Here is a 23997-nt window from a genome sequence, read left to right on the forward strand (position 1 = left end):
AAATTGCAAGAAACAGTGGGGCCAATTACAGGGAGAGAGTGTGAGAGGATTGGGGCTATTTACAGTGAGAGTGTGTGAGAGAAACAGCGTGGTCATTTACAGGGAGAGAGTGTGAGAGGAGTGAGGCCTTTAACAGTGAGAGAGTGAGAGAACAGTGTGAGACCATTAAAGAGTGCAAGAAGGAAAAGAGCATGGAGAGCAACTGATTGGTGAGTAGGATTGGCGAGTATTTCTAGTCTTTAAAGTAAAAGTAAGGTCTTTAGTTTGTATTTAGATCTCTAATCTTTTTGTCTTTTTCTTAAAGATAGCTTGTTAAGTATAAGATTAATATTGATGTGTATAAAAAAATTATAATAAAGTTTAAAGAGTGGGGATACTAGAGCAATTTATTAATAAATTGAATGGAATATGATAGTGATGGCAGGACAGGTGATGTGTTGTTGCTGCAGCATGTGGGAGCTGCTGGTCATGATGGTGATCCAGAGTGAACACATCTATACCAAGTGTTTGCAGCTCGAGGAACTTTGGATCCGAATTAAGCAGCTAGAGTCCGAGTTGCAGACATTGTGCCACATCAGGGAGGGGGAAAGTGACCTGGACACTTTGCTCCAGGAGGCGGTCATGCCTCTCAGATTAGGAATTTCAAATTTGGTCTGTGATCAGATACAGGAGAGTGTAACTGTATGTGAAGCAGGTGTGGGGACCCAGGGGGTAGCGTTCGAGGAGGCTCGGCCCCTGCAACTGGCAAACTGGCATAGGGTAAATAAAGTCAAGGAGTTAAATGCGTGGCTCAGAGGTTGGTATGGGAGGAATGGGTTTCAGTCCAAGGGGCACTGGCACCAGTACTGGGGTAGAGGGAGCAGTTCCAGTGGGACAGGCTTCACTTGAACCATGTTGAGACCAGTGAACTGAAAATCTAAGGCTGTAGAGAGGGCTTTCAACTAAGTAGAGGGGGCAAGGGTTCTGGAAAGGAGGTACGTAGGCTTACAAAGCAAAAGGATTTGGCAGCCTTGCCGGTCAGCTATTTAGGTAATGATACCCAAAGTCTGACAGGAGTGTGACCTTCTGATAGAAGGAACATCATTGTTGAAGGAGCTGAAGATGGTTGAGCCGAGGACACTTCCTCGAGGAATTCCTGCGGTGATGCCCTGGAGTTGAGATGACTGACCTCCAACAATCACAACCATCTTCCTTTGTGCTAGGTATGACTCCAACCAGTGGAGAGTTTTCTCCTTGATTTCCATTGACTCCAGTTTTGCTAAGGCTCCTTGATACCACACTCTGTCAAATGCTGCCTTGATGTCAAGGGCAATCACTCTCACCTCACCTCGGGAGTTCAGCTCTTTTGTCCATGTTTGAACCAATGCTGTAATGAGGTCAGGAGCTGAGTGGTCCTGGTGGAACCCAAGCTGACTGTCGGTGAGCAGGTTATTGCTAAGTAAGTGCTACTTCTTAGCACTGTTGATGATCCCTTCCATTACTTTGCTGATGATGGAGAGTAGACTGATGGGGCGGTAATTGGCCAGGTTGGATTTGTCCTGCTTTTTGAGTATAAGACATAACTGGGCAATTTTCCACATAGCCGGGTAGATGCTAGTGTTGTAGCTGTACTGGGACAGCTTGGCTAGGGGCGCGGCAAGTTCTGGAGCACAAGTCATCAGTAGTATTGCCAGAATATTGTCAGGGCCCATAGCCTTTGCAGTATCCAGTGCCTTCAGCCGTTTCTTGATATCACGTGGAGTAAATTGAATTGGCTGAAGACTGGCACCTGTGATGCTAGGGACCTCCAGAGAAGGCTGAGATAGATCTGCCACTCGGCACTTCTGGCTGAAGATTGTAGCAGACGTTTCAGCCTTATTTTTTACACTGATGTTCTTGACTCCTCCATCATTGAGGATGGGGATATTTGTGGACACTCCTCCTTCAGTGTATTGTTTAATTGACCACCAGCATTCATGACTGGATGTGGCAGGACTGCAGAGCTTAGCTCTGTCTCTCACTTGCTGCTTATGCTGTTTGGCATGCAAGTAGTCCTGTGTTATAGCTTCACCAGGTTGACACCTCATTTTTAGGTATGCCTGGTTCTGCTCTTGGCATGCCCTCCTGCACCCTTCATTGAACCAGGGTTGATCCCCTGGCTTGATGGTAATGGTGGAGTGGGGGATATGCCTGGCATGAGGTTACTGATTGTGATTGAGTACAATTCTGCTGCTGCTGATGGCCCACAGCGCCTCATGGATGCCGAGTCTTGAGTTGTTAGATCTGTTTGAAATCTATCCCATTTAGCATGGTGGTAGTGCCACACAACACGATGGAGGGTACCCTCAATGTGAAGGCAGGACTTCGTCTCCACAATGACTGTGCGGTGGTCACTCCGACCAATACTGTCATGGACAGATGCATTTGCGACAGGCGGGTGAGGATGAGAGCAAGTATGTTTTTCCCTCTTTTTGGCTCCCTCACCACCTGCAGCAGACCCAGTCTAGCATATAGGACTCAGCCAGCTCGGTCAGTAGTGGTGCTACCGAGCCACTCTTAGTGATGGACATTGAAGTCCCCCATCCAGAGTACAATCTGCACCCTTGCCACTCTCAGTACTTCCTCCAAGTGGTGCTTAACATGGAGGAGCACTGATTCATCAGCTGAGGGAGGGTGGTACGTGGTAATCAGCAGTAGGTTTCCTTGCTGTGTTTGACCTGATGCCATGAGACTTCATGGGATCTGGACTTGTATGTTGAGGACTCCCAGGGCATCTGTATACCACTGTGCCACCACCTCTGCTGGTGGGACAGGATATACCCAGGGATTGTCTGGGACATTATCTGTAGGTTATGATTCCGTGAAGATGATTATGTCAGGCTGTTGCTTGACTAGTCTGTGAGACAACTCTCCCAATTTTGGCACTAGCCCCCAGATGTTAGTGAGGAGGACTTTGCCGGGTTGAGGAGGACTTTGCCGGGTTGATAGGGCTGAGATTGCTGTTGTCGTTTCCGATGCCTAGGTTGATGCCAGGCGGTTTGTCCATTTTCATTCCTTTTTTCTGACTTTGTAGCAGTTTGTTACAATTGAGTGGCTTGCTAGGCCACTTCAGAGGGCATTTAAGAGTCAACCACATTGCGTCTGAGGTCACGTGTAGGCCAGACCAAGTCTTTCCCTAAATGACGTTAGTGAACTAAATGGGTTTTTACAACATTCAACAACGGTTTCATGGTCATCATCAGACTTTTAATTGCAGATTTTTATTGAATTCAAATTCCACCATTTGCCAAGGTGGGATTCGAACCTGGGCCCCCAGAGCATTACCCTAAGTCTCTGGGTTACAAGTCCAGCATCAATACCACTATGCCATCACCTCCCCTCAAGATGGAATATGGAATATAATGTGGGAAGATATGAGGTTTTGCACTTTGGCAGGAAGAATAGAGGAGCTGAATATTATTTAAATGGAGAAGGCCTGCAGAAGGCTGCAGCACAGAGGAATTTGGGAGTCCTTGTGCATGGATCCCAAAAAGCTAACATACAAGTTCAGCAGATAATAGGGAAGGCAAATGGAATGTTGGCCTTTATTTCAAAGGGAATGGAGTATAAAATTAGGGATGTCTTGCTAAAACTATGCAAGGCACTAGTTAGACCACACCTAGATTTACGGTGAACAATTTTTGTCCCCTTATCTGAGGAAAGATATTCTGGCATTGGAGGCAGTCCAGAGAAGGTTCACTAGGTTGATCCCGGGTATGGAGCAAGTTTCTTATGAGGAGAGGTTGAGTAGGTTGGGCCTGTACTTATTGGAGTTTAGAAGAATGAGAGGCGACCTTATTGAAACACATAAGATTCTTAGGGGGAATTTCTTAAATGCTGAGAGGTTGTTTCCCTTGTGGGAGAGTCTCGGACCAGAGGGCATAACCTCAGAGTAAGGGGGTGTCCATTTAAAAAGAGATGAGGAGGAATTTCTTCTCTCAGAGGGTAGTCAATCTGTGGAATTCTTTACCGCAGAGGGCTGTAGAGGCTGTCATTCAGTATATTGAAGACTGATAGAGATGGATTTTTAATCAGTATGTGAATCAAGGGTTATGGGGAAAAGACAGGAAAGTGGAATTGAGGATTATCAGATCAGCCATGATCTCATTGAATGGCAGAGCAGACTCGGTGGGCCGAATGAGCGTTCAAAGTCAGTGAATGTATCTTCCCATGTCATTTCCTTATGACTGAATCATTAGCCTCATGCACTGCTCCATTTATCACACCCCTTCACTCCTACCAACAGTCTCAGTCAGGCACGACTCACCTCACCCACTTACATAACTGCAAGCCTCAATATTCACATCACACAGCTTGCACACACGGTCATCTATTCAACTGTGGCAAACATATCACCCAGGCACATTACATCACAGTTGCTGAAACAGTTCCTTTTCCCTTGCAGAACTAAGTGGCCCATAATTGGAGGCAGCAGCAACTAACTGGTGGGAACAGGCACTTCCGCATATCCTCACCCCCATGAAATGGATGGCGCTGGCAATCATTTGTGTGGCCATGTATCATGGACAGAGTTGATTTTTTTTGTTCTTTTCCATGATCAACCTGTTTTAATGTGTGAGATTTGTTTGCTTTTTTACCTCAGAGTGGTTTGTCCCAATTTAAATGATTCCAGCAGCAAGCTTTTGTGAGTTTAATAATAAATGAGATTATTTATAATCACACACTTGCCCCGGAGTCTTAACCATAACTTCTCTCACGTACATGATCACAGGCACAAAGATTTGCTACAGATGAAGAAAGAGAAAAAAAATATGATCACAATTGGAATTATTTCATAGCATTTCTCTTTCATAGCAGGCATGTAGTTTCTTAGATGAATTGATGCTTTAGCTGGAGTGGAGGCCTTGTAAGAGCAGAAGATTCTCAGTAAGCTGTGAGGCTTCTTGTAATTGAATTTCCAGGAGCTCTACTTTCAGGTGAACTTGAAGTTGTAGCAGGTTGTGGAGAGAATCCTTCTCCCACTTTCAAGACATAGCTGTATATTACCTTGGGTGCCTAGTTGTCTTGCAGCTGGTTCGAAGGCTTAGATGGTGTTTCTGATAGTATCTGCCCCAGAACAGCTTCTGCTGTTATATTTTGAAAGCAGGTAACAAACCTTACCCATGTGACCAGTTACAAGTCCAAAGTCATTTTCCAAATAAGGTGGTTGTTAGGCCGGTAAACACCCTGTGTTGCTTTTCATGCCAAGAGTTTCAGTCAGCCAAGGTCTTTGTGTTGGGATGAGGAGCCATCACAATACAATGAAAGGTCGATGAGATCCATTTCATATTCACCTAACATCAGCTGAGGAGGAGGAGGAAGAGAAAGAGGAAGAAAAGGAGGAGAAGGGAGTTTGATGAAGAACGCCATTGCCAGTGAATATGAAGGTGATCGTTGCCATAAACCTTTATGTATCCGGCTTCTCCCAGGTGATATTCGCAACATCTCCCCATTTACCTTTGACTGTTGAATAAGGAAGGTCAATGAGGCCCTGAATTCCAAGAGAACTGAGTTTCATTCTCTCTTGCCAGAGAGAAGCAGCTTTGTATGGGTTTTAGATTTCCCCATGGTGCAGGGCACCACTGACTTCACACATGTCCCTTTGGATGTCAACCCTGAGACGTACTGTACCCAAAAGGGGTTCCACTCCCTCTACATTCAAATAGTGTGTGACTACATGTGTCCTATCATGCAGGTCAGTTTTGGTTACCCTTGCAGCAGTCATGGCGCCTTCATTCTGCGGCTGTTCACTGTACCATCTACATTGAGACACCATGACAAACCAGAGGGTGGTTACTGGTGATAAGTGATATCTATTGATGACATGATTCTTGGCTTGGGTGCATAATCCATACACACACATGGGCAGCATGCAAATAACAAAAGCCATGTTGCCATACAAAAGTGTGACAGAACAGACTATTGGGATCATTAAACATTACCACAGTTGCTACAACAGCTAGTAGAAATCAATCAGAAACTAACCTGAAAGTAGTTGATGATGCTTTTAAATAACACTCCTCTCTCTAAATGTGTTTATTAAAAATACATTTTGCTTTGAAGTAATTAGATTTTAAATTTCTTCTTAACGAAATGTGTGTGTTCTTTTTACTTCTCAACCATTCTTTCCTCTTAGACAAGATGTACAAATTAATGACAACACCATTGAATTGCAGGTAAAAAAAAGTTAAAGCTCCCACAGGCAGATTTTAAAGTGATAACTGGACTTACGCTTTTGGACATTAAAACAATGAAAAGGGAAGCTGGTTGACTATCCCCATCATTGGATTCAGTTTCAATTTCTGATAAACAGATATTTCTGTTGTTTTGCATTATTTTAAATTATGTTAGTTGTTGGAGCATTTTGTAGTGTCATTGAATGCTAACCCGTGGTATAATTTATCGTGTGCAGCATTTCCGTCCCCAAGTGCTGGCTTGGAGGCACGTTGGGGATGTTGGTCATTAAATTTTCTTTTATGCCGTCTCAGCCACTGTGCGGGGAGGGGGTAGTATTGATAGTGGTTGAGAACACACTGCAATCCATCCTTTAAATTGGGAATTATGCATAGCGCCATGACATTTCAGCAGAGGGGTGGGTATAAAGGCTGCCCTTGCCAATGATACCCACCTCCCATGAATGAAAAAAAAGAAAATTCTTCTACTGTTGAGTTTTTTCCATTTGGGATTGATCGGTGCATTCCAGGTTACTGCAGTCTCCATCATGTTTTTCATTCACTCGGTTGCTTACGCATCTGGGATAACATCACCGGGAAAGTGAGAACCTTGCAGAGTGATTTCAACATTGAAAAACGTAATAAACGTAACATTTCGTAATATTTTTAACAATGCATTCGTTGAAAATGAAAATATTTTTTAGGGTATGAATTGTGATGTATTAGCTTTAAATTTTAGATTTTTAATTGTGAACTATTATAAAGACAAATAACCACTGCTTTAAAAGCAAATTAACTTATTTGTAACATATTTTTAAAACTGTGATAATTTTTAAATGTTTTGCAACATTATAAATTACAATTGTAAGTTACAGTGACACTTAAAGAAACAAATTACCTTATAAAATACCACATGAAGAGGATATTTGCTTGTTTTTGGAATTGTTAATTGTGTTTGTTTGAATTTGCCAGAAACTGCGAACCATTTGCTGGGAAAAAGCTGGTCGTTTCTTTGATCTCCCTGATTTTTTATCTTGGAAAGCCACAGGTGCAACTACAAGGTATTTATTTACATAAAGTCTGGTATTCCCACAATAAGGACTGTTCATTACTGCAGTGGGAGTCTTTGGGAGAAGTAAACCATGCCAAAATGGATCGGGGGTGGGGGGATGTGAGTGGTGAGGGGTTGGTGTTGCAGACGCAGTTTTGGCAAACATCCATTTGGACCTTTTGATACTGAGCCAGAAGGTGAGATCATCCTGGAGTTTAAGAGGACAAACTAATCCTGGACAATGTGCTTAAATTTGACAAAGTAAAGACTGTTTGATGAGACAGTCTTCATAAATTCCCTCACAGGGTAAGGGATAGGGGCAGAGTTTGCAGGTGATATTGTGGATTGGACACACACTATGAAAGAGAGTTGCTGTTCTCTTGGCTGACATTTGTTAACTCCCCCTTTCCACTGCCTGGCATGACTCAGTGTGTCTGCATTCTAAGTAAAATAGTGGTTTAATGTGAAATAGGAGAGGCATATGCAGTTTTCTATTTCAAGAAAATGATCTCAAGGAGTGAATGTGTTTCTGTTAGCTGTTGTGCACAGACCCAGGATGAAGCGGTTTATTGATGGGAAGGAGTGCAAATGATAAGTTGTCACCATATGTATTGTTACCTTCTGAGAAAACTAAATAGTAACTGGCACAAAAAAGACTATTGCAGGTTTGAACAAAAAATAAATAATTCTTAGATATTCAGTTGTTCCACACAAGTACTATCTAGAGCATTGTTTGAAAAGAATTTTAGGAGCAAGGAACTAACATGAGGTAGAACACTTCTTGGGTTATCAGTAACAACATACATGAACTCTTTGTGGCTGCAATCTTGACTATAGTATGATTGCATAAAATGCAACTGTTTTTATGAAAGCTAATAATCCCTAAATGTAGTATAAAGTATGTATCATTCCAACACCTTAAGCACAAAATCTAGGCTGACAATCCAATCTAGTAGTGAGGGAATGCTGTGGATGGGATGTTAAAAGGTCCCTTCTGCCCTCTCAGGTGGGATTCCATACCACTGTTCAAAAAAGAGCAGGGGAGTTCCCCATTATGTCTGTCCCTCAACCAGCAGCATTAAAACCGATTATCTGGTCATTATCAAATTGTTTGTAGGACAGCAAATTCGCTGCTGTGTTTCCTACATTACAATAATGATCACAATTCAAAAGTATTTCATTGGCAATAAAATGTTGGAGGATATCCTGAGATTGTGGAATGAACTATATAAATGCAAATTCTTTCTTTCTCAAACAACAACTTGCATTTATATTGCATCTTTAACATCGTAAAACGTCCCAAGGTGTTTCACAGGTACATTATCAAACAAAGTTTGACACAGAGCCACATAAGGCACTTGGTCACAAAAGTAGTTTTTAAGGGGTGTCTTAAAAGAGGAAAGCACATTTGAGGAATGGAGAGGTTTGGGAAGGAAATCCAAAGTTAGAGCCTTGACAGCTGAAGGCACGGTTGCCAATGGAGAAGTGATTAAAATTCGGCATGTGCAAGAGGCCAGAATTGGAGGTATTGCATCGAGATATACATAATGTATAAAATGATGTCACATGTACCGATAGCATTATTGTATTATATGCACTGGTATTGTCATTTCCTAGAAATGAACACTGTAATCACTGACACACAACTTGCTGGTGGAGATGACCATATTGACATCACTTGCAGCCAAAAAGGGAAAGAAGTAGAAAATTGCTAATGCACTCCATATTATGTATCTATTACAAAAAAAAAGAACGTGGAGAGAATACAGTATGTTAATCTCATTTTATTTTTCAGATCACAGTAGAAACTGCTCAAGGTTAACTCTTGTAGTTATGATGCCATTTGTTCTCCTTGAGACTAGAGCTTTACAACCATTTTTAGGCTGGGATTTTTTGGCCTCACCATAGTGGGACCCGCCACGGGTGATGCAGCAACCCAGCCAAAAGTCCATTGGCTTTCAGTGGGACTGGTCGACCCCGCCTACAGATGGGGCCGGAAAATCCTGCCCTTAGTTTTCTACCTGTGAAGTTAGCATGTCTGCAGCAACAACTCCCAGTATTAACTTCTGAGCTATCCGGGAGTTGCTTCATTTTCACTGCTAACTGCCCCGTTAATATGTGATCACTTAATTATTGCCTGTGATATCGTGTGATTGATACGCTTTTTATTGGAATGAGGAAAAATCCACATATACTCAAACAAATTAAAAGTTAGTGTACAAACAATAAAATATTACAACTAATTCACCTGAAACCTAAATCCGATCCTTGTGTTCCTTATCCATTATATACTGTTGAGAACTGTTCCATATCACACTGATTTTTTAAATTTATTTTCCGAAGTCACCGATGCAAGGGGCTCCTTTTAAATTCTTTAGATATCTATTGAATCATCTGGAATTGCAGTTTTAGAGGAACTGTTTTGGCATCCTGATGGGGAATTATCAGAATGACATCAGCATCTTACTGAATGAAAGTCTTTTCCAGGTTCCAACAACAACTGACACAGCAGGAGTCCTTCAAACGTTTACATGTATTGCAGCTAGGTGCACACTGTATTGATTTAAAGTAAAAATTAAGTAAAGCCTAAAAACCATCGTTAGTGTGCTATTCATGGGTTAACTGTGCGTTACTAAAGGTTTCTGGAAAAATATTCCTGCTTGTTTAAGCAAGATAATACTGTTTGCAGTCTGTAGGGTAAAATGTAGATTTCCTCTCCCACACCATGTATCAGCAAATGATAAAAGAGCAACACTATTACCTGTGTCTAAAACAGCTGAATCTTACCTATAATAATACATGTGCAGAGCCATTTGCTTACTGATCAATACCTCCAAAAACAGATTAACTGGTCACTGATATTGTGGGACATTGATGTGTGCAAATTGGGTGCTGCATTTGCTGGTAAATTTAAAGTGACTATTTTTGCACTGCTTTAAGACATTGAGGACATGAAAGGTGTTTTTTAATGCAAATTCAAAATTTCAGTTTGCAATTTGCTTCTCTTTATCTTTGGGGCATAAATGTAACATACCCTAACTGTCTCGATCAGCCTTTTGCCATCTTGATTGCATTGTTCCAATCTCCCAATTCAGTGGCATAAATTATTGTGTTAAATTGAAGGCATCATGAGGGTTTCCAGGGAAGTTGGTGTTGACCTGCATGATTTTATGTTGGTGGTCATGTACAATGCCCGTATTGACACAGTAAAAACCTCCCTTTTACTTAATATAGGACACAGCATTGTGCCCAGGGGCTTGAACGGAAACGTTACTGTAGCTGATGACTTACTGGACTCAGAGTGTCAGGTGTTCTGTAGAATTGTGTTGTTCTTGCACATTGCTGCTATTGGTAAGTTGCGCAAGGGTTCCAGTGATTGGCCTGATGAATAATTAATCTTTAACCTCCTTGAAGCTGGCAGCAAACTGACATTGCAGATGTCCTCAGTGCTACAGCCAGAAAGGAGCCCAATAAATCTATTTTATAAATCTATCACAGTTACTTTGGCCATTGACTCTGCCATACAAATATTACATGTTATGTGGGGGTCTTTCTGAAGGAGGTGGTAAAAATATGTTAATACGTCCTTGGGCCTATCTTCCATCCAAATTATATACCTGTACCTAATATCAGTGACCTGCATGTGCAACAGAACAATGGGACTTGAAGATGTTACACGCATGCCACCTGGCATCCGTGACCTCCATGATATATTGCTGGGTGGTAACCTGACCCACTTTAAACCCCAGCTCTAATCAAGCTTTTGATCGGCATTTGCTTTCACCTCTATGACGTTTATATATGTTAAAGGTGCTATAAAAATATAATAATATCATCATTGTCATACTGACTGGTAGTATTTTTCAGCAATTTGTTAAATAAAGTGGCTGAGCATCACTTTTGCGAGGCTCTTTCTAACAATAACAAGTAAAGAGATTCTCCAGTGATTATTACAGATAAAACGGTTTCCCTTTTCCTGAAAGAGGTGGACAATTGAAGCATCCTTGAACCCTTAGGGGATCTTTCTTATGTCCCACATTGATTGAAATAATTTTTTGAGGCACTTGACTAAGTTGCCACTGGTTTTGTATATCTCAGCTGAGATAGTATCGGAACTAGGTGCTGTCCGATTTTATAGAATCACACGGCACAGAAAGAGGTCATTCAGCCCATTGTGCCAATGCAATGCTGATTGAAAGAGGTGTCCAATTTGTCTCATACCATTGCTCTTTCCCCAAGGTAATGCATTTAAGAGCAGTCAGATGGCCTTTGCAATCTCTGAGGTAATAGTTTGCAACAATGTTAAACTCCTTACAGTGTTTGGAAAGGCTGGAGACTATTTGTATCCTTACATACAGTCACTTACCTGTGAGTGACTTTTTCCTTTAAGTAAAGTCTGCGTTCATTTAAGACGAATGATGTTTTGGATTTCCTGCCCATCGTCTGCTTGTTAGCTCCCTTTGCCTAACTCAGTCCGGCTTGGGATTTGCTTTGAATAAGGAATGAGGCCTGACTCAGGAAGATCTAGGGCAGAATCTTGTGAAGCTCTCAGGTGTGGGAAATGAGGTGGACAGGGGCACTTAATTGAGTGGGAGGCAAAATGTCAACTTCCTGGCGGCAGGATGAAAGTTGACTATTAAATAGGTGGCAGATTGAAGGTGGATCGTGTTTCCCTACAGCAAGCGGCAGCAACCTCTTTAATATGTTAGCAAGTTATGCATGCTTATTAAAAGACAACTTTGTGTGATTAAATTGTACCTTTGGCATTAAGTATGTAACAAACAAGAAACGTGAGCCTTCAAATTCATAACTGGTTAAAGGTGGTGTGCAGCATGTGAGGTGGTCTTCCTGGTGGATTTGGACTGAGTAGACATTGCTTTTCTTGTATGGAGAGCTTTGTTGAACCACGGAGAAGGAGACATTGATATATTGAGGTTAGGTGGTGGTTGTTAAAAGGGCAAGGCTGACTGAGGGAGGGAGGGTGGGTGGTGCAGCCCTATGAAGGCTCGTGGGGGACAGAGAGGAAGCTGGATTACACAGGGAAGGTCAATGCCTACATACAAGAGATCTAGAGGGAAGGTCAGTAGTGAGCCTGAGAGTTGGGGGTAAGAGAGGGCAGGCCAAGGATGATAGAGGGAGGATCGAGGATGATAAATAGCAAATTGAGAGTAATGGAAGGGGTTGCAGTTCCAGTGTGCCAGGAGGCTGATTGATGGTGACGGGAAGAAGCTCTAGGGTGAATGATAGTTGGTCAAGGGTGATGGGGGCAGTGAGTGGCTGGAGGGTCTTCGAAGGTAGTGCAAAGGTGATGGACTGACATTCCAGACAGGTATCTGATACTCACGTTGCATCCAGATTCCAGCCAGAATGAGGCCTTTGCAAGATCTCTTGGCCTCCTTGTGAAATGCTAGTGTCAGTGCCAGCAGATCCAGGGATTCAAAACTACTCACAAGCAGCCAGACTGATGCTGCTGGATGGTAAGGAGTGCATGCCTGTCTGTATGCTGTTCATATATGGACCTTCAACCCCATGAGGTAAGGGTGAGCCTGGCGCCTTCTTGCCCAACCCCGCCGCATAATTGGCGGAGGCCCTGACCCCTGCACGTATCCAGCCGCTCCGCCTCTGAGGGGAAGTGCCATGCCCTTCCGGTACCACGCCAGGACCCCTGTCACAAGAATAAGATTCTGCTACTGGTGTGGTTGATTATTCCATTCATTCTGATGAATGGAACACACTTCAATGTCAGTGCCAATCACTCTTGGATATAGAACACTGAGCAGCAAAATAAAACTGTCTGTGTACAGTAATATGCTTTATTCTCAACCTTTAAGGTAGTAAGTGTAACATATCAACCTCTCTAAGAATGGCAGCTATAAGGGCAAAAATTATGAAATCACAGTCCCAACAAAGAGGCACATCCAGGTATTTGATGACCCATTGTTTTCTGTTGAACATTTAAAATTTGTGGAACAAGTCTTCAGTTTACTGAATGAACTTCTGGTGCATGAAGCTCTGCATTGGAAGCACAATTTCATTCAGTCAACCTTTTATCCTTCAATTAAGAGCAGAGTTTGTACCATGGATACACAATATTAGAAGTATATTTAGTCAAATCATAGTAGAATCATAGAGACCATATTTCTGGGATGTGCAACAATGTAACTCCAGCGGATTGCCCACTGAAGAGAAAGAAAATAGATCTGCTGGGTTTATGATGATTCCAATCAGGGTCATCCTTCTGTGAATCACCTTATCAAGCACCTTTTAAAAATCTATACAGAAATTATCCATGGTGTTTCTTTTATAAATGCATTCCTTTACTTCAAAGAAATCCATGAACGTTATCAAGTTATGTGTGGACAGCCGATACAGGGGATTTATCCTATCGTCTGGGCTGAATCAAAAATAGCGAAAGGGTTTTGTCCTAACCTCTTCATTGTCTAGTTTTTGATCGTTTGAATATCGTTTTTGATCATTTGGATATCCCACTTAAAAAAAAGATGATTATCTACAAGAAGTTGGGAAGACTGAGTTTCATTTTCCCATTTAACTAAAGAAACTCTGACTATTAATACTTAGAATACATTCATATAGTTAAGAGTGAAATTAAGAATAGCAATGCATTCTCACTGAGGCCATATGTTCCTCTGTTGGTAATTCTGGCAAAAAGAAAAACATTCAAAAGCAGGAAAATAAGGCAGAAAACAGTAACAGACTGTTTATGTTTATACTGCAGCTCTAAGTCAGATTTCCATCCTAAGATTTGTTCATGGAAATTAATGAAAACAAAAATTTTTGCTTGTTAAAGCCTACTAAGCCTTTATTAAAAGGCAAGTCAAAAACAAATTTGTGCAAAATTTAGTTGGGGAATACAAACAAAATCTGAGTTATTAACTTATGGGCAAAACTGATATTATGTTAATTAAAGGAAAGATTTCTTGGTACCACTATAATTTTATACCAGTAATAAAATGTTTATGCAGTACAACAATTTTACAAAATGCTTGAAAAGATGTTGAAGAAATGCTCTGCATATGTATTGAAGGCTCAAAGCCTTGTCCAATGTAAATTGGAAAATTGCTTTTATTTTATTTTATTATTATTATTTTATTTACCAAGGCTTTTATTTACCAATATGTTTTGCTGAGAGATGAGGCCGTGGGGATGGTAATGCATGATTAAGCTTTCCCCATTATTTCTGAGCAGGCAGCATGCAAACTTTGCAATGTGCGTTGTTGAATGGCTGCATGCTTGAGCAGGGGCTGCAAAATTATAAGACGCTAGACGAGTTCAAGTTAGCCTAACTACCTAAAGCCAACCTGCACCTCTTAAAGGGAAGATGCGCTTTGGTTGGAGCAGATATTAAAAGTCACTGTAGGAGTGAGTTTGACCTGGGAAAGACACAAAGTGGAATTTTCCCTGCCCGTTGGCTTTGAATGTGTTTGGTGGCGTGAATGGACAATATGGTGAGAAGGCCAAAAATCGGTTTCATAATGTCATGAAACCAGCTTGCGATTGCCTGGTCTGCCCATCAATGCGGGCCGCGTTTTCCGCCATTGGATGTCAGGAACATCATTGTAATGCATCTGCATACCATTATAAGCCCAGCTCACCAGAATCGTCCCCCCTTGCTGTATAATTCGAGCACAGCAGCAGGAAAACAAGCCAGTGCGGAACATGCCTTGACAAGTGTGATGTGCAGAAGTCAGGACCTTGCTCACATCGAGGAGCAGAAGGTGCTGGAGCCTGACAGTAACAGGATTCTGTAGGAATGTCCATCACATGCTGGGTGGAGTCTGATGGACATGGCTCCACTGCAAAGCAGCTCACAGAAGGTGGAAAGTCACCGTTGAGGCGCTGCTCACAACAGATGATCATCGAGGGGGTGAAGAGGAAGGCCTAGCTGTGTTTGGGAGAGGAAGATGCACCAGGAGGTGGGAGAGGAAGGTCTAGGATTGACTGGGAGAGGAAGGTGTGTCATGGGGTGGTGAGGTTGGGACCGAGTCCAGGGAGGGAAAGGAATAATGATAAAATAAGAAGTAAGGATGAAGGAAGGCATCGGGAAAGGAGTAGAGGGTGAAGGAAGGAGTCAAGAAGGGGGAAGAAGCCGGAAAGGGGGAAGGACTAAGTGGGTGGGGGAAAGAGTTCCAAAGGGGGAAATGAATTCCAATGTGGGGGTGGGGCGGCATGCGGTGTCTAGGTGAACATATAAGGGAGTTGAGTTATGACTGACTGGGCGTGGTAGGAGGGAATGGTGAGAATGACCGAGGGCAGAGTGAGGTGGAAGGACGAGGATGAAATGGTATCGGTAGAAGGAACGATGAGGGTTATTAGTGGGGATTCAGAAGCAGACTCGGACCCTTGGTATGGGAAGGAGGAGGTTGGTAATGTCAGGTGGGATTTTCTGGATTTAATCGAATGTGCATGTTCACCTGGACATCCCCGAAAGAAAAGGGCTGTGGCTGGTAGGTGACGATGGGGAGGTGGAAGGTGATGCTAGGGGGTTCGACAGCGGTGGGGGAAAGGAGATGGATGACTGGGGAAGGGGAAAGGACAGGGTACCTGAAGAAGAATGTTAACCACACCATGCTTGCTAAATCAAAATTGAAACGAGAGTCGTGATGGGTGAGAAGAGGTGCTACTTGGGAGTGTGATGAGTGGGTGGACAGAGATGCAGGTCAGCTCAGAGGAACGACTGAAAGCGAACCCCAAACCCCAGCACACAGCATTGAAAATTCTCAAGACATTGAGATGAGTGTTGAGTAGGAGTGTTGAGCGTGTGCGTGGGACAGTGTTTGCACGAGGTTCCGAAAGGCCCTGCCACACACACACCTTTCCCTCCAGAATCACTTATGGCCCAGCTGTATGCAGCTGAACTGCTAGTTGGGGGCGTGGGGGGTGTATGCTCTGGGAGGACTTGCGAATCTTGTAAATCAAGCTGTAAGACACCATTACACATTGTTCAGTGTAAGTGATTATATTTTCAGAATGTAAAGTATCAAAATGTGTTCACCCGTGCAACCAACTGTGATCAGAATTTCTTAACTTTTGAACGCCTTAGACTTCTAGGTGCTGCCCTGACATCCGCAGAAGGGGTGGAGACAGCCTGTGCAATGGTTGCCCCTGGTGCCTCCGATGACTTCAGCATGGCTCTTCTGGAGAGCCGAGGCCTTGGCGGCCACAGCTTGCTTTGGCTGTTCTCCTGTAGGCTGGCTGCTCCGTCTGTGGTGACAGAGGACGAGATTGAGGGAATCACAGGTAAAGGGGACTCAGAGGGAGAAGCCAGCCTCTGGGATTCATGAGTGGATGACCCAGGGGTGTCCAGCTGCCGCTCCTCCTCCTTTCGAGTGTCCGAGGGGCCCAGCCTGACTCCTTGAGGGGAAGGAGCACCTACGCAGATGTTGAGGTGCCCCGTTTTCATCTCTTGTTGCCGCTGCAAGAATTCACCCATGGCTATTATGATGGAGTGCAGGCCTGTGCATACCTCTGTGTTCTGCTGAACCAGGATCTCCATGGCGTCCGTCATCTTTCCTATGGAGACCTCCATACGCGCACATGTGGGCACCAATTCATCAGATCAGGCGGATGCGCTCCACTGTCTTGCATGCCATTCTGTTGAGGACTTCCAGTAGCTCTGCGTGATGTCCCCCCACCTTCTGCTGACTCTCCACGATGGGTTGGAAGGCTGAATCCAGAGGCTCGTCATCTGACTCGGACTCACAAATGCCTCTTTCCCAGCTGTCCTCCAAGTGCCAGGGAGCTTGGCTGAACCTGCCTCCTCCTGCTGCAGACGTGTCCATGCGGTGATCACCAAATTGTAAACCCGAGCCTGCTCTAGATCCAAGTCCCACCGAAGTGTATGTCTGCATTGCACTGTGACGGGTCTTCCAAGCTGCTTATTTCCAGCTCTTCAATGGAGGAGGAGTTCTTTTGGCTGGAGCTGAGGGACTGGCTGGCTGAGGATGTCGGTTACTTGGCAGAGCTCCATGTGAACCAAAGTAGAAATAATTAGTGCATGTCAGTGGAGTCAAAAGCAGGAGAGAGAGCACTCACATTTGTGTTGAAAGAGGGATGTTATGCAGGATCCTCAGATGGGTGTTCGCTGCCCACCTCACCCTCACCACAGGCACACTCCTTGTCTTCACCAGTCAGTGCGATGACACGCTCCTGAAAGTGATTGAGAGGCCTAATGTGGGCCACTCCACCCCCGGTGTGGGACCACTCCCTACTGTTGCAGCTTCTCCTGCATGAAAACAGATGGAGAGAGTGTGATCAGGACACATGGCACTTCATGGAATGTTTGTATGGTGAGTGGAGCCATGGATGGGATGAGGGTGCGAACTTGAGAGGATATGAACCTAATGGAGATGTAAGGGTGTGTGTGTGAGTTAGTGGCGTTGTCCCTGGAGCTGTGAGATCCCTGTGGATGTGTGATGGGTTTGTGAGTGCATGAGTTGAGAGTGATAAGAAGAGTGACTTACTCAGGCAGAACAGATGAGACTATTCATCCTCTTGCGGCACTGGGTGGCTGTGCTCCTTTGCAGGGCATTGGCGCTGACCAGTGCTGCCACTTCCGCCCGTGCTGGAGTAGTGATATTGCTGCCCCTCCTGCGGCCAGAGCAGTGGTAGAGGACATCACGGCAGGCCTCCACTGTGTTCAAAGGGTGCTCGAGGGGTGTGTCATTAGGCAGTCTTCTTGCCTATTGGGGCCATGTCTTTGCAGCAGTACTGGGCTGGAAGCACTGAAATGTGTGCACAGCTGCCTTTTAAATATGGTGGCAGGCGTGATGAAATGACGAGGTGATTCACTCGCCCGTCATCAAAACAGCGTGTTTCCTGGGAATGCATGATTAATGAGGCAGGATTGGGATGATATAGTGTGAAAATCTGCTATTGAGGCCGGTGGGTAAAACACCCTTTTTCCTGTCCGATACTGCACTGCGTGCAAATCTGGGATGATTCCGCCCACAAGAATAGCACAACATGGCAAAGAACAGACTCCAAGATTTTCAGATGTTGCACTGGAGGCCTTGGTACAGGAGTTGTAGAAAAGATGTCATCTATCCACAGAGGTCCTGCAGATCAATTTTGTGAAGGCAATGGGATCAGCTAGCGTTTGCAGTCAATGCCAGGATTCTAGCCCCCAGGACCTGGATGCAATGCTACAAGGAATTCAGTGACTTCAGTTGTAACAGAAGTTGGTAAAGGCTGAAACAAAAACAGAATTACCTGGAAAAACTCAGCAGGTCTGGCAGCATCGGCGGAGAAGAAAAGAGTTGACGTTTCAAGTCCTCATGACCCTTCGACAGACAGTTCTGTCGAAGGGTCATGAGGACTCGAAACGTCAACTCTTTTCTTCTCCGCCGATGCTGCCAGACCTGCTGAGTTTTTCCAGGTAATTCTGTTTTTGTTTTGGATTTCCAGCATCCGCAGTTTTTTTGTTTTTATCTCTTGGTAAAGGCTGAGTTGTTTAAATCCCAGAGGGAAACAACTGTCATAACCTATATTTTCAATTGATATGTTTGAGATGCAGTTCTGAATTCAGAAATAAAACCACCAAACTTCAAAAGGTTTTTTATATATAACTAAGTTAAACATTTATTAAGTTAATAAGAAATTAAACACATGCACATGTCTACAAATTACTTCCATAATAACTTTTAAATAAATTCCCAAATTAATCACTCCCAGGTAAATCTTCACCAAGGCGACAATAACCCGTTGACTTTAAACAGACACCAGGCAAAGCACATTTGACCTTACAAATTCGAAATGAGGTTCCTTTGCAGACACAGTCCTAGGCTTACAGGCTGGTTAGATCTTACGTGCCTTTGATACACACACACAAATTCCTTTTGGTTTGTACCTAGCTTTCCCTTTGAATATAAATTTTCTATTGTATTACTAGATATTTAAATTTTACCTCTCCTAACAATAATCCTTTTATTCCACCAATTTCATTGCTTAGTGTCTCCTAGCTAGGTGCAAGATTTTACCTATTCTTTTGAATAGTTTATTCAACAAATGCAAATGTATTCTTTATCTTCTATCCTTACATTTATCTAATTAACATCTTAAACTACTATACATCAAAGCACCCAAACCAGCGAGTTTTAATCCAATTAAGCCACACACATAAACACAACGTAGACACAGACCTTACTACAAGCTCCATTTAAAAATAATTTCCAATAACATTATAGACATTAATCTCTTCATGACACCTCATACTTGTCATTAAGGTCAATTAATGTGACTTCAAATGCCGTATGTCACGAGTTGCCCCAATGGCCTCACACACGGCTCAATGCACCGCACTCTTGTCATTTAATTATCAACAATCTCTATCAAACATGATTCATGCCAAATATCCATAGTTTCACCTCAGCCTCACACGCTTAGAAATACTGCAAGCCTCACAGCTTTCACGCACTGTTAGCTATTCAACCATAGCAACCACATCACCAAAAGAAAGAGTGCCACACACACTGACATACTTCCTTTCTCTTGTAGCATAAGTTGGTGCATAACCAGAGGCTGCACCACCTAACTGGTAAGGGACTGTCACAGCTACGTGTCCTTACCCCCAGGGAGGAGACAGTGCTCACTGTCATTAGAGCAGCCATGATTGAGATTGTGACCAGCAATGGGGCTGAAACCTATCAAAGATGATGGCTTGCTCATGTCTAATCCTCCTCCTCATATCCCAATTTCCCCTCACTCACAATCTCTTCCGGATTACAAGTTCAGGCAATGTAAACATGCACCTCTTGCTTTCCCCCTGTCCCCACCACAGCTCTACCCTTGTGCCTTTCTCCTTTCAGATACTCAAGAATTGCAACCTGGTCAGTCAGTGGCAGAAGAGAAAGTGGTGGAAGAGTAGAAAGACAGCGCTGAAGAAGAAGCACCATTATTTGTTCTCACACTCTCAGCCACCAGCTCAGTTACAATTCCTCTGCATATTTTGGAGGATATTGTATAGGCAGGATCTGCTAGTGGTGAGACACTGGGCACAGGTGGGTTGCAACCAGGGCAGGGGACAAAGGTAGCACAAATACTTGTTTGCTGAATGGTGAAGTTGCACATAAATTCTGCTGCAGAGGACTCAGGTGATTACTTCGATCGGTGGCCTACAGAAGAAGGCTGATGGGTTTGCACAATGAAATGGTTGGTGCATTGGCAAGTCTGCCAGAACGCCTGCAATCAAAGTAAAGAAGCATGGAGGAGTCCTGCACCAACATGGCAAAAGGCTTTTTGCAGCGCTTGGAGCCCATTCTCTCCACAATGGAAATAGTGGTTAATCCCAGTAGCACGCTTATGGATCCAACCATGATGCAGCATCTGATGCAGATGTCTCAGCTTCTATTGCTGCACAAGTAGAAGCCATCCAATGTCTGAACACTGCAGTGGAAGCTCAGCTTGTTGCTAGGCAGGCTTAGACTGTTGCCTTCATAGCTGCAGAATTTCATGGTTGAGGTCCTTACTATTAAGTCATATTTTGGAAGTTATCTCAATGGTTTTGTCTTCATTAATCCCTTAAAACCATTTAGTTATTGCACGCACAACATGGTGTATATTTCAGTTACAGACCACCAAATCAAAATCACTATTGACATTTCATCAGTCTTTTAAGTTCTATTAGAACTGTTGTTTAGAACTGCACTTTTTGCAGTCAGGTTATTACCAAAGCCTGGAAGGTCTTGTGATTCAGCGGGTAGAGCCCCTATGTCTGAGCCAGAAGCTTTGGGTTCAAGGCCACTAGCGAAACGACTTGCAACATTGAAGACTATGTGATCATGGTGATTTCACACACATCTGCGAATCTTGTTACTTGAGAGAAGTTGAAGGCAAAATTGGTGACTGACAGCGTACTGCAGAAAATAAGATCTAAAAACTGAGTGACCTCATGAAATAGAGTAAGAACTGGTCCTGTACTACAGAGTATGCAATGAACTTGCATTGTTTAATAACAACAATATTGTAGGCAGAACTCTAGCATTTAACCTGAAAGCACTACAGCAACAAATGTTGCATCTTGTCCATTGTTACAATCCTGTTGGGGACTGTTAACGTTTAAAGAGAAATCCATAATTAACTGACAGAACTACACCGCAAGATTTAACGTTTTTAAACAAAAACAAACTTTATTGGACATGAGAGTTAAATAAAGCAAGCACTATTAATGTAACACTATAGTTCATAATTATTTATGCTATGAACTTTGCTCTTTTTAAACCCCACCACCCCCCCAACAAAAGCTCCCTTATAGGTTACAAGAAACTTGAAGGTTCGTTCACTTTCTCTGGGACCAACCCAAAGGTATGCCACAGCTCCTCCCCACCACCCCCCCCAAACCCACATAAATAATTTATATTGCTAATGGAGTTTACAACCCTTTCTCCAGATCTTCTGGCTCCATTACAAACTTAGACATGGATCATTCATTGTGCAAGTTTTTTCCATTATCAACTCTAACCTGGCAAGATAAACACAGGCTACCTTTTATGCATAATAAACACAGGCTTGTTTGAGTTGCATTTATATCAGAGTTGCGTTTACCAGTTTCTCAACCAGACACCTCCATTTAGCTACAGTTAAAACTTTGAAACTAAAAGTTATATTCTAAAACATATTAATTATGAACTAGATATTCGCAACACCATGAAGGATATCCAGGTGTTGTTAAGATGAAACAATGATTCTGTGAAGCAGTCTGGTGGCCAGCAATAGATACCACATAGAAAAATTAATTAGAAACTGCATAACATGTTCATTCAGTGCAAAGTCTGCTAAACCATGTCCAACACTTCTACAACTGACCCCATGGCTAACAAAATCATGGCAACAACTCCCAAGTAGATATTTTTGGAGAAATGCAAACACCCCAGCAATCAACTTCTTTTGCTTGTTGTTCATGATCTACATAGAAATGGCTGGAAGTTGTTACAACAAATTCCATAGCCATCATTTTGGTCATTGACATTTTAAACAAGTTGTTTACAAAATGGGGTTTGCCAGAGACTATCGCTACAGACAATGGACCGAGGTGGGTTTCCAGTCAGTTCACTGAGTTCCTGGAAAGCTACAGAATTTACCACAATCTGACATCGTGATACTATCTGCAATTGAATGGTGGCACTGAAAATTTCAACAGGATAATCAAGGACTGCCTGAGAGCTTGCATGTCGGAGGGGAAAATATTTGAACAATCCACTCATTCCCTATTTTTCATAAATCAATTAGTTCCACACTCTGTAACCAGAAAGACACTGGCTAAACTTATGACTGGTTACAACTGGTTATGCTGGGACAAATCTAAAGTCATCACTGCTATCTAATGAGATTGTCATAGTGAAAGCAGAAGAAATTGCAAAGCGACAAAGTAAAGCAAAAGCATATTTCAACAAGCGAACACACACAAGCAAAACTCAATTTGAAGTTGGAGATTTGCATCAAACAGTCAGATTGTGACCACAAGCTCGCTTCGTCTCTATCAGGACCAAAGCAGATCAAACAGTTGCTCGATGCCAGTGCTTATCTGTTAGATAACAATACAAAGTGGAACGCAAGATGCTTGATAGCAAGCAGACCAGAATATTTCGAGGACAGTGATTATGAGAATACATTTCCTTTTCTGATGACTGACTGATGTTGATCATCCACCTCATTGAGATGATCACGCAGAGCCACAATGTCAAGTTCATAGATCGCAGCATCATCATCAGTGACCTTCAGATCTCAAAAACTATTTTTGTACTTAGAGAAAACAGACACTCAGAACTCTTAAGAAATGACTCAATGTACATATGTTTGTTGTTCAGGATGGTTTAATTTAAAGTAAAGTCTTTTAGTTTTACAAAAGGGAAAAGATGTGTTCAGTTGTTCAGTGTTTGATTGTATGTTTGTTGACCGTCCCCTTTGCTGAGTGGTCACTAGAAACAGAAACTGAAAGTAAACTGGAAGCTTGAGGCAGACATTTTAAAAATATTTGTAATAAAGTCCTATTCACAGCTAGAATCTGGTGTGTTTCATCTCTGCACATCTCTGAGGCACAAAATACAGTGAGTTCAGAATATGGTCACAATGCAAATGTTAGCTAAACTATGAAGAACCCAACTCCCCACCAACATTAAAATAAAGTTAATGGGAAAGAAAGGTCATGATCTATAGAGAGTATTGTTTGTTCAAAGTACTCTCTCATTTTATGTAATTGTTGCACCAAGGTTGTATTAAAAATATCTCCAATTTAAAATAAAAATAACATATTTCTAAGAGGTCTAACATGAATAAAGGTTTGGTGATACTAATACAGAGTTATTTTGAGTTTAATAAAGTTTAACAATGCTAACATTCCTATTGTTTGAACAATTAGTACAAATGAAGTCGAAACCGAGTGGGACTCATTGGATTAATTGAACAATTCATTGCTGCTAACATTTGAAGAACCATCTAAACTATGCAGTTAGAAATCAAAAATCTCATGCTTGAGATAAACTGCTATATTTTCAGTGTGTATTAATGAGAAACTGTAAAGGAAAAAAAATAAATTATTTCCTCACATCCTCAGACATCTCAAAAGATTTAACATCCAACTGTAGTCAATGTTATATAGCTAATGTTGTAGCCAATTTGCAAAGTTTTACAAACAGCAATAAGACGAATGACTGCTTAAACTGTTTGTACTGGTGTTGGTTGGGGAATAAATGTGGCTAGATCATTCTTTGATAAATTGTGCCACAGGAACTTTTACACCCA

General features: G+C 42.6%; 1 protein-coding gene across 8 annotated transcripts in view; it reads left to right on the forward strand.

The window, feature by feature from the left end:
- The window catches only part of fggy (FGGY carbohydrate kinase domain containing), a 368733-nt gene that overhangs the window by 82706 nt on the left and 262030 nt on the right, over positions 1-23997 (forward strand). For all 8 annotated transcript variants that reach the window (XM_041208766.1, XM_041208769.1, XM_041208768.1 and 5 more), the window contains one exon: positions 7164-7252. In XM_041208766.1, coding sequence (XP_041064700.1) covers positions 7164-7252 — 89 coding nt within the window. The remainder of the gene's footprint in view (positions 1-7163; positions 7253-23997) is intronic.

The sequence above is a fragment of the Carcharodon carcharias genome, chromosome 16 (assembly GCF_017639515.1).
Source record: "Carcharodon carcharias isolate sCarCar2 chromosome 16, sCarCar2.pri, whole genome shotgun sequence".
NCBI lineage: Eukaryota > Metazoa > Chordata > Chondrichthyes > Lamniformes > Lamnidae > Carcharodon > Carcharodon carcharias.